Source organism: Canis lupus, chromosome 21 (assembly GCF_011100685.1).
Source record: "Canis lupus familiaris isolate Mischka breed German Shepherd chromosome 21, alternate assembly UU_Cfam_GSD_1.0, whole genome shotgun sequence".
Lineage (NCBI taxonomy): Eukaryota > Metazoa > Chordata > Mammalia > Carnivora > Canidae > Canis > Canis lupus.
The window spans coordinates 32,480,478-32,492,761 of NC_049242.1; the positions used below are offsets into that span (position 1 = coordinate 32,480,478).

Consider the following 12,284-nt stretch of genomic DNA (forward strand, 5'->3'; position numbering starts at 1 on the left):
CCCAGCAGGCCAGGCGAGGGTCATTCTGGAGGTCTACAATGATCCCGTGGGGGAGGTGGGCTGAAGCTAGGTTATTGCTTGACACAGGTAAAAGCACATGTAGGGATCCCTGGGTGGCGCAGCGGTTTGGCGCCTGCCTTTGGCCCAGTGCGTGATCCTGGAGACCCGGGATCGAATCCCACATCGGGCTCCCGGTGCATGGAGCCTGCTTCTCTCTCTGCCTCTCTCTCTCTCTCTCTGTGACTATCATAAATAAATAAAAATTAAAAAAAAAAAAAAAAAAGCACATGTAAACTGTCTCTTTAGGATTTGTCTGAGGGCCAAGCAAAGCATCTATTCACCCGGTTTGACCTTGAATGGCAAGATGATTTGCCCAGGTGGAAAGGAGATACCTAATAACGCCCAGAGTAATGATGCACTCCCCGTGTCCAGCTGCACGACCTCTCCCAAAGATAGGTGCCTACCTTTGCAGAAGCAGCCCAAACTCATAATTTGCATAAGGGCTTAAAGGACCCTATTATAGCCACCTCTTGTTAACATAAAAATTAACGTGCATGGGTAACATCTGTTTTTTATTGATTCAATCAATATATTGGGAATTTAGCAGCAAGTTAATGGCAAGCGGTTACAAAATCTCCTATTTTTCTACATTTAAAATAAATGGTCTTAAATAATCTATAAGCAACCTCAAATCACAAGAACACATGTGAAGGGCTGAAGCACTTCTGCTGTTATGCCTACGGCAAGTTTATTAGTGATTTCCTAACAAAATCTTCTAGTGCAAAGTGCACATAATTATTTGGAACCTCCATCGCCATGCCTGGCTCTCATTTTCTCCTACAAATAATGGTGCCTAAATATAAGAATTTGAAGTAAAACTGAGCAAGTCTGCCCACCAGCTTGCTTTGAGGGCCTGGGCTCCTCTAAACAGTTCTCAGAAGCCTCTGGAGTTGACTGAGGCCGCAGCCGGCCATCAAGCAGGTGAGTGGCGGTCCTCCCACACCCTGAGCTGCCTTGGAGATACCAGGCTGTGGGTCTGAACCGGTGCCAACACAGGGCAGGGCTCAGCGGGGCTGAAAGGCTAAAAGAGCTGACAGTCCTGTCCTCTCCCCTCCCGGCCCCTCATCCAGTGCTAGGAAGAGCAGCTCTGGGTTGGTGCTATTCATCGGTAAAGGCGACTTAGAGTTTCTTCTTGGTTCTGGGGAGGGCATTGGACTTCGCAGTGGATTTGGTTGCCCCTCCTTGGCCTGCAGTCGTGGGGGGCTCTCCTTTGAGCCCAGGGAGAAGGTGTCTGCCAGAGGGGGAAGCTGTGCACTTCGCGTCCAAGTTGTCCACGTTTTCCTTCTTACTGGTCGCAGTGGGCTGGAAACAAAAGAAAAGGCCTGGATCACTTTTCAGACAGGAAGTGGTATGTAGCCGTTCAAGGAAGCGAGGGACTGGGAAGTGGCCCAAGAGGCGCAAGCGGGAGCCCTCTCCCGAGGGGGGCAGGCACTGAGGACGCTGCAGGGCGTCCGAAATGCCAGAGGAAGCTTCTTCAGCGCCTCCAAGAAAAGAGGAGGGGGCAGCCCTGGTGGCTCAGCGGTTCAGCGCCAGGGTGTGATCCTGGGGTCCCGGGATCGAGTCCCATGTAGGGCTCCCTCTGCCCGTGTCTCTGCCTCTCTCTCTGTGTGTCTCATAAATAAATAAAATCTTTTTTAAAAAATATTTTATTTATTTATTCATAAGAGACACACAGAGAGAGAGGCAGAGACACGGGCAGAGGGAGAAGCAGGCTCCATGCAGGGAGCCTGATGTGGGACTCCATCCCGGGACTCCAGGATCACACCCTGGGTCCAAGGCAGGTGCTAAACTGCTGCGCCACCCAGGGATCCCCAAATGAAATTAAAAAAAAAAAGAAAGAAAAAGAAAGAGAAAGAAAGAAAGAAAGAAAGAAAGAAAGAAAGAAAGAAAGAAAGAAAGAAAGAAAGAGAAAGAAGAAAGAAAGAAAGAAAGAAAGAAAGAAAGAAAGAAAGAAAGAAAGAAAGAAAGAAAGAAAGAAAGAAAAGAAAAGAAAAGAAAAGAGGACCGTTCGGTGTCTGGTGTGGTGCAAACTACAGGCACAATTTCCCATTCTCTGCGGCGCAAAATGAAAATAAATGCCCGGCAGTGCAAAGTGGGCCAGGGCGTTCCCGCGCTCTTCACCTCTCGGGGCTGCGGCGCCCCGCCCAGTGCTCACCCCGGCCCTCCAGGGCGCCCCCCTCCCGAAGTAGCAGCGATCACTCCTGGAGGCCGGAGCTGAGCGCAGGATTCTGGAAAGGCAGAGCCCTTGGGAGGAGGGGGCGCCGCGGGGGGGGGGGGGGGGGGGGGGCCACGGGAGGATGGATGCCGCGGGCCTCACGCACACAGAATGCTCTGGAAAGGGCTCATCGCAGAGTTACTCTACAGATGAGTTAATAATCAGGTTAACAATTTTCAAAGAAATGTGAAAAGATTACAGGTGACACGCTACAAATAAACCTGGCGTTTCTTTGATCACTCGGGCTCTTGTGATACCAGTGGCGGGTTTCATGCACCGTGGTAGGCGCTTAATGTATTCGCTGATGAACGAATGGCCTCCCTGGGCTGCAGCAGAACTTCCAGGCACTTAGGATTTTTGGTAGCTGTATTTAGGGAAAGAGAAAATTCACCTGACCTTTGCAGACAGCCGCTAAATATGTGTCTCTTCAGACGTCACTCACGTATGCCTTCATTAACTGTGTCTGCTAATTCTTGAGCTCCTAATTTTGTGCATTGAAAAGTTAATTTGTATACATCTGGAAATGTAGGAAAGTCCTTTCCTCCGTCGATTTTTTTTTCCAACAAAATTTCTAGGTTGCTTCTCTGTGGATTCTTTCACGAAATAGAAAATAGTGAAGATACATCAGCATTCTGTAATACAGCTGGTACCCTCTCACTGAGAACGCCCATGTGCAGCAGTGGGGTGAGCGCTGACTCCCTTGACGTTCAGGTCTCCGCCTGGAGAGAAGCTGCTTTGTTTAGTATAGTGCTGATCCCTAAGACAGGAAACCTATCTTGGAAATTTCAATTCATAAAAGTTTTAATTCATTTGACATACAAATCCTATTAAAAGGTGAATCTAAGTGTAACCTTCTCCCTTTTGACATTTCCACCTTTTGAGCTATCATCCAAGGAGTTGAGGAAATGTTTTTCAACATGCCCACTACAACTGCTGTTCTCTAGAATAGAAACAGAGACTCTGGCATTTTCTTTTTAAAGTGTGCATATTCATATCTGGTTTAACCCTTCCCGTCTTCTCCAGGGTTCCATTTGTTAATGGACTTGAGTCACTAAAGTAGACCAGAAGTTGCAGTCACCAGGAAAAAATACTCAAAAACAGTCTCTGTGGGCGGGGCTGGTGATGTAGGTCAGATTTTCCAAAATCATAAGACGCTCTGGTATTTTCTTCTTGGGTAAGATACCATAAGATAATCCTCAGAATTTTCTGGCAAAGGGGAAGGGAAGAGAAACCTAAACCAAAATGTTTGCTTCAGTGAATATTTCTCGGTTTCATTCTAGAGCAAGATGAGAAAATGATACTCTTCAGCTACATTATTTTATTTATTCATACCTAATTTTAGTGATGTATTTTTAAAATAGGTGGCACACCCCCATGATTTCATATTCGCAGTGTTAAAAATCTCTTACCTATCTCCCAGTTAACTCAGTTCTGCCCCACATTAAAGACAACCAATACTATCAACTTACAGTGTACATTTCCAGAGAGAGTTCATGCATCTTCGAGCAAATATTAAGTGGAACCAAATAGAATTGCTAGTCATTTCTGCAGGTCAAAAACAGCCTAATAATGGCGATTTCATATGGTTCAGTCTAATCCATGTATTGACATACTTTCTTCTCCCTTTTTTACACAATTGGTAGCTCACTGTAAGCACTCTTTCACACCTTGATTTTTTTTAAACTAATGATTGTCTTAAGGATCCTTCCATGTCCATATGTAAAAAGAATGCTCATTCTTCTTTTTGGTTATGCAACATTCTCTTGTCTGAAGGTACTACAATTTATTTAGTGGCTCCCTTCACAGTGGAGATTGTGGCTTCTTGCGTTTCTTTACAAGAGAGCTCAGGTTGTTTCCATTCTCTTCCCAGTACAAATAGTGAGGCTATGAATAATCTTGTACTTGTGTCATTTTGTGTATGTGTAATATATCTCCAGGATATATATTTTAGAGGTGGGACACCTGGGTCAAAATGTATATGGATCTGTAATTTTGAAAGCTATTGCCATATTGCCTTCCACTGCAGTTGTATCAACTTATACTCTTACCAGCAACGTATGAGTGCCTTCTCTTTCTCAATTTGGTATTTAATACATATTAAAACTAAAATAGTCAGCTAGATTTTAATTGAACTGCAAGCTGGCCTAAAACTGGCTACACTGACACAAATCTCAATATTTGTTCTTTTACTCTCTGGTAACATTAATGCAAATCTACACATATTTATGCAAATGTTTATTGCAAATGCTTAGAAGCTTCTGTGTTTATATGTGTACCTCGTAAAATGCTTTGTGTGTGTGTGTGTACCCGTGTACACCTTACCATTTCTCTTTGCTAATTTGCAGTTGCATTAAGTTTAGGATGCCACTGTTCAGGAGTCAGAATTGTAAGAGTTTTCCTGAAGACTCTGAGACTCCTCTCTGAAATATCACCTCTCATTGAAACTGTGTTCTGATGCTAACAAAACATGGATGCAGGCTGACCCTCATGGTATCCTTCAGATTGAGCTGTAGCTTTCTTCACCAAGAGCCATGCCTCTCATCTCCTTGAACACAAATGGCCAAGGCAAATTCCAGATTCCAACCTTTTCTCTAGGAATATAAACAAATCTTAATGTTTCAGGGATTTCCTTTGTAGGTTTATAGGGTTCTCTAAATTTTTAGGTTTCTCTTTTTCTTCTCTCATAGTTGAAGGGATTCCTCAGGGATCTATGCTGTCACTGATGCAATTTTACAGTTTTGTAAGTAACATGACAGAGAAATGAAAAGTGAAATTGCCAAGGCTATAGGAATTGCTAAGATCTTCTAGGTTATAAAACGCAAATAGAAGGTGATGATCTCCCACAAGATTATGTAGAGGGGGAGGAAGATGAGAGGGGAATTTCAATATTCAGTTCTAGGGGAAAAGAGTCTAAATGATCATTATGAGAGAGCTGGCCATCACTATCAGTCCAAGAAAGGATTTACAAATCATTATAGATTGTTCTCTGAAGATGCTGGCGCAACATACCATTGCACAGTGATCAAGAAAACCTGGCTATGATCAGAAAGCATCTTAGAAACAAAAAAAATTTCTTTTATCCTTATATAAAATCATGAAGAATTCATACCTGAAACACTGCAATCAGCTTGAACAGAGATAAAGGAACCAGAGAAGGTTTACAGACAGGTTACTAATATGATTAATGGGTGGAAGTTTCTTTACAAGAGAGATCTTCAGTCTAGAAATATAAAGAATAGAGGACATATATAATCTCACTCTGTAGAATGCAGAAGGGGAAAGATCTCAGCTCTGTGGAGCTAGACAGTGGCTGTGAGTGCTGCAATCAGGATGGTTACACCAGGGGCTGGCCCAAGCAGCATTTCAATTGTTTCTCATCCTTAACAGATTCTTACCGCTTGGGACGGTTGAAGAATAGTCAGTCCTACTGTAGGCGGGATGATGGAAAAGATGACCTTACAAGTTCCCTCCAGTTTCATTTTTTAGTAAGTCAACACCCTTGGCCTGATTTCCCCAGCTCATATTATTAATCTTGCAAAGGGGCTCCATGTGTGCAAGGGGAGATATGTAACAAGAAAATTGGGCTAAATATACATATTTCATTATTCACTGGCGTAACTTTAACCTGATGAACTCATCTGGTGATAATGGATGCAAAACCTGTAAGCTCTAGGCATATCCCTGCAAGTTAATACCAGTACATGATTACTAGAAACTGTTACCATTTCTCTGAATTTTGAGTAAAATACATGCTATTTAAGTAAAGTGGTTTATCACCATAGCAACCATTTCTAGAGTCACACATTCAAATTATAGGCCTGCACAAGGTCCAAGTGACAGAACATTCTGATACAAGTTTTCAGCTCCAGTTTTGCAATGGTCACCCACTTTCTCTCACATTCCTGTGGTTTTCAGAAGGAAGAAGGAAGGGAAAGAAAAACCAAAGGGAAGAAGGGTAATTAACTTCCAAATATATAGATTTCTTTTATAAGGCTACCTACATAAATAGCTGGGCCTTGTATGGAGTTAATGAAAATAAAATCTAACTTGCAAATTAGAGAGCGATATAAATTCCTCTTTTCTTTTTTAGTTAAACTACAATTTACATACAGTAGAATGTACAAATCTCAAATGTACAATTTGAAGAGTTTTGACAATGCATAGACCTGTATAAACAACAGCCCAATCAAGAAATAGAACAACTCCCCACAAATTTCCCTGGGGCCACATCCCACTCAACTCCCTCCCTTCCTGAGGTTACCAGTATTCTGATGTTTTTCAACATAATCACTTCTCTAAAATTTCATGTAAATGAAACAACATACAGCATGTGCTCTTGTTGTCTGACTTTTTTTGCTTAACCTGTTTTTAAATTGAAATTTGTATTGAGATTTAAAAAAAGAAACTTTTATTGAGATAATTAGAGTCTCGTGTTATCGCAACATATGTTTTTGAGATTCATCCATGTGTTAGTGGTTCATTCCTTTTTATTATCAAGTAGTATTCCATTGTATGGATATACCACAATTTGCTTATCCATTCTTCTATTCATGGATATTTCGGCTGTTTTCATTTTAGGGCTCTTTATATATAAAACTGCTATAAATATATTCTACCAGTACTTTTATGAACTCAAATTTGGGATTGCTGGATAAATGGTAAGTAAATGTTTAACCTTTTTTTTTTTAAAGATTTTATTTATTAATCCATAGACACAGAGAGAGAGGCAGAGACACAGGCAGAGGGAGAAGCAGGCTCCACGCAGGAAGCCCGATGTGGGACTCGATCCCAGGTCTCCAGGATCACACCCCAGGCTGCAGGAGGCGCCAAACCACTGCGCCACCCGGGCTGCCCAGTAAATGTTTAACCTTATGAGTAACTGCCCAACTCTATTCCAAAGAAATGGAGCCATTTTGCAATCTATAAGCAATGTAGGAAAATTCCGAATTGCTCTAATATTTGCTAAAATATGAACTTGCCTTTTTAAATTTTGGCCATTCTAGAAAGGATATAATCATATATTATTGTGGCTTTTCCTGTTATCATTTGCATTTTCTTGGTAAATAGTGATGTTGCATACTTTTTCATATGCTTATTGACTATTAGTGTATTTTCATACCTGAAATGTCTGTTCAAATCTTACGTGTATTTTAAAAGTGGGATTGCCTTATTATTATTGAGTTGTAGGAACTGTCTCAATATTTTGGAAACAAGCCCTTTGTTAGATGTATCTATTACAAATTTTTTCTCCTGTCTGTGGCTTTCCTATTCCTTTCCTTAAGATGAGAAGATACATTTGCTTTGAAGAAGTCCATTTGATCTGACTTTAAAATGCTGCCTGGTATTCTAAGTAATCTTTGACTACTCTCTGGTTGGAAGATATTGTCCTATGTTTTCTCCTATGAGCTTTACAGTTTAGCTTTTAGATTTAGGTCCACTACCATTTCAAACTATTTTTTGTGTACAATGTAACCTGGGGGTCAAGGTTCATTTCCCCCATAGAGATATCTAACATATTACTTCAGCACTATTTACTGAAAAAGACTATCTTTTCCCCTACTGAATGGCTTTGAAATCTCTGTCAAAAATCAACCTAAGGGTGGGTCTATTTCTAGACTATATTTTGTTTCCTTGATTTGTCTATTCTTACATCAATACCACATTGTATTAATTACTATAGCTATATAGTAAGTGCTGAAACTATGCCATATAAGTTCTCCAACTTTGTACTTTTGAGTTATTTTGGCTAGTCTACGTCTTATGTATTTCCAAGCAAATTTTAGAATCATTTTGTCAATTTCTAACAGAAAAGCAAAGCCCTGGATTTTAATTGGGATTGCTTTAAAGTTATAACTCAGTTTGGAGAGAACTGACATCTCAATAGTATCAAATCTTCCAGTCCATAAACATGGTATTTCTCGCCAAATATTTCAGTCTTCACAATTTCAGTGTGTCATGGGATATGGTATAAGTATTATACACATATTTTGTTAGAGTTAAGACAAAGTATTTTATGTTTTGTGATATTTTAATGGTATTTGAAGATTTTGTTTTCTAATTATTCATTCTTAGCATATAAAAATATACTTTATTTTTATACACAGATCTTGCACCCTGAGAATTGTTCAATTCACTTTTTGTAGATTCCATGGGATTTTTTTGGTACACAATCATGTCATCTGCAAATAGAGACCCTTTTATTCTTCTTTTCCAATCTATTATCTTTTATGTGCCCTGTTGCATTGACTAAGATCTCTAGTATGATATTAAAGATAAGTAGAAAAAAAATAAAGATAAGTAGAATGGGGCATTTTTGCCTTTCTCCTACCTTCAGTTGGAAAGTGTTCAATATGTCACCATTAAGAATGATATTTAGCGGGATCCCTGGGTGGCGCAGTGGTTTAGCGCCTGCCTTTGGCCCAGGGCGCGATCCTGGAGACCTGGGATCAAATCCCACGTCAGGCTCCCGGTGCATGGAGCCTGCTTCTCCCTCTGCCTGTGTCTCTGCCTCTCTCTCTCTCTCTCTGTGACTATCATAAATAAATTTAAAAAAAAAATTAAAAAAAAAAAAGAATGATATTTAGCATTAGAGGGGATTTTTTAAATATAAAAATCCCTTAATATGTCAAAAGGACTTACCATCTGTTCCTAGTCTACTACTCATGTTTGAATGTTGAATTTCATTAAATGCTTTTTATCACAATTATTGAGATAGGCTTTTCTCTTTTACTTATTAATATGGTAAATTATAGGCTTGATTTTTGGATGTTAATCCAAACACACATCTCTGGCATATACTGTATACTTGATCATGAATGTGCTCTTTTTTTAAATATTTCTGGAATCAGTTTGCCAATATTGAGTTTGGGATTTTTATATATATATTTATGAGAGATATTGTTAACAATCTTTTTTAACAATTTTCTTTTCTTATAATATCCTTGTCATGTTTTGGTATTAAAGTTATACTTGCTTTATAAATGAATTGGTCAATATTCTCAAGAGTTTGTGTAACTAGCTTTCTTTTCTTCTGCAAATATTTACAGAATTAACTGAAGTCATTTGAAACTGAAATTTTTGTTACTGGAAAGTTCTTAATTACAGATTCAATTTTTAAAGGAAATATAGAATTATTCAGATTTTGTATTTTTGTCTATCTGCTTTGATGTTTTTTAAAGAAATCTGACCTTTTCATATAAATATTCTAACTTATTGGCACTAAGTTATTCACAATATCCTCTTATAGGAAGGGTGCTTAATTTGCTGTTCTTTTCCTAGTTTATTGAGATGAAAGCTTAGATTCATTATTATTGCTATTGTTTCAAGCAGTCAACATTATTTATATCTACTCATGTATTTACCCTTGCTGATGCCCTTCATGAACCTTCTTGTAGTCAGCATTTCCAACTGGGATCATTTTCTTTTACCTTGAGAATGTTCTCTTAGCATTTCTTACAGTAAGATACGCTGGTAACAAACTTTCTCATCTTTTACATACTTGAAAACATTTTTAAATTTTATCTTTATTTTTGAAGAAAATTATCACTACATATAGAATTCCAAGTTGGCAGTTTCTTAGTTTTGTTAATTTCCTCTTAGCACTTTAACAATCACTCCATTGTCTCCTGGTTTCCATTATTTCTGGTGGTAGATCAAATGTTACTCCTTCGATGGCAATGTGTTCCCCACTACTACCCTCCCAACCCTGGACACTTTTACAATTTTCTCTCTCTAGTCTAAAGAATTAGAGGGCAGACTTCAAAGCAATAAGACACAAGAAAGTAATGAGGGAATCCCTGGAAGGAGACAGCCAGAGAAGGGGCATCCTAAATTCTGCCCAGATAAAGAGAAATGAACTGACCTATGATTTGAACTGCTGGCTAAAAGACAATTTGCAATTCGTGTCCAACCAACTACTCGCCTGCTAAACCAGAAACATCAACACTTTTTGTAGGAAAATAGTCAAATCTGAAGTCAGCACAACATCACACTTCCAATGTCCAGGATACAATCCTAAACTACGCAACAGAAATAATGACAACAGAGACAGACCCTGAGGTGACCCAGATGTTGGAATCAGCAAACAAGGATTTTAAAGCAGGTATCATAAATTACCAATGATATAAAGGAAAATATTCTTTGAGGAATAAAGGAGATCTCTGAAGAGAAACAGAAATAATAAAACAGAATCAAGTGGAAATTTTGGAATAAAATGCCTAAAATTCAAATATTCACCAGGTAAGTTTAACAGAGAAATGGAGACTGAATCAAGCTGAAGGGAAATGATACCAGATGGAAAACTAGATTTGCAGAAAAGAAAAAAGAACATCAGAAGTAGTAAATATCTGAGTATATATAAAAGACAAATTGTCCTCTTAATTTCTTGGAAATATATATGACTATTTAAAGCAAAAATTAAAACATTGTGTTTTGTTCTGTAGCTACAATACATGTAACAATTATAGCCTAAAGGCAGTATAACAGATGAGTAGATCCAAATTAATATATGTGGAACTAAAGCAATATTTATTATAACCCGAACCAATGTATTGGTTCTCCATATAGAAAAGATACACAGCATATCCTAACAGCTACAATCCCTAAGAGGAGCTGAGCAAAAGCCAGGCTTGGGAGAGGAGGGAAATGATTTGAAAGGATTCTCTAATACATCCCTTCAACTGTGGAAGTCTGGCTAAGCTTGTGGTGAAATCTAAGCCTTATATAGAACATTCTAGTGGGAATAGTAGGGACAAAATCCAATGAATCCAAACTAGCAAGTGGCACTATAATAGCATTGGGTCAAAGAACATGTCAAGATTCATATTAGCACGGTTATTTGTACCTATATTAGTCATCTATTGCTACAGTTATGCTACTGTGTTTGGGAGGTCCCCCAAACCACCCCCAGGTTCCATGAGTCACTCGGAAGACTCACAGGATTCAGCATATAGTTGTACTCATTGCTACAATTTATTACAAAGCACAATTAACAAAGGTAAAAGCACTTGAGATGAAGTCCAGTAGAAACCAGGCTCAAGCTTCCAAGGGTCCTCTCTCAGGAGTCACACAGAATGCACTTAATTCCCCCAGCAATGAGCTGTGACAACATGTGTCAAATGTTGCCAACCAGGGAAGGTCTTAGAGACGGCACCCTGGGTTTTTATTGGGAACTGGTCATGCAGGCATTCTCTGCCTAGCACCTACCAAAATCTCAGACCCCAAGAAGAAAAGCAGGTTTCAGCAAACACTGTATTGTTTGCACAGTTTAGGCAGAATAAATCATTCTTACCAGATAATGATAGCAACCAAATCTGAGTTCCCAGAGGCCAGCCAAGGGCCAAGCCTGCAAGCAGACCTTTTCAAGGACAGCAGCTTAGATTTGCCATGTTAACTCTTTTCTGTACAACTACATAACAAATAACTATAAAAGTCTCAGTTAGCTATAAGGGTTGGCCATGCCAAGCTAGACCAGACTTCAGGTTTTGTACTGGGTTCAGGTCTGCTCCACAAATCTTCATAGTTTCAAGAACTGCGGCTCCCCACAGGCATGTGCTTCTCAGAGCAGATAGCAGAAATACAAGAGAACGAGCTAAATCATGGAAACACTTTTAAGGTCTCTACTTACATCACACCTCTCAACATTGCATCAGCCAAAGTAAGTCATATAGTTAAAACCAACACGAGTGGGATGAGAAAATATCCTTCATCTACTCTATTAGGGAGAACCACAATGTCACATGACATAGGATGTGAATGTACAAATCACTTACAGAGAGAAATTAAACAACTGGGAAAAAAAATCTAATCTATCACAGTATCCTAGGGGCCTCATGAAACTCAGAGGGCAAATTAGGTTGGAAGCATCACCTTATCACCTTTGAAAATGATTTTTCTTGGTTTGTTCATTAGTTTATTCAAAGACCTATACCCAAAGGAGATTTGAAGCTCACAGGACAAAAACATGGAATATTAGTAATAGTCTATGCAAGTTCTTTAGCAACATAATAAT

General features: G+C 39.3%; 1 protein-coding gene across 8 annotated transcripts in view; it reads right to left on the bottom strand.

The window, feature by feature from the left end:
• Positions 1-555: 555 nt before the first annotated feature.
• Positions 556-12,284, bottom strand: part of STK33 (serine/threonine kinase 33) — a 147,238-nt gene continuing 135,509 nt past the window's right edge. For all 8 annotated transcript variants that reach the window (XM_038568976.1, XM_038568977.1, XM_038568974.1 and 5 more), the window contains one exon: positions 556-1,362. In XM_038568976.1, coding sequence (XP_038424904.1) covers positions 1,180-1,362 — 183 coding nt within the window. In that variant the 3' untranslated portion in view covers positions 556-1,179. The remainder of the gene's footprint in view (positions 1,363-12,284) is intronic.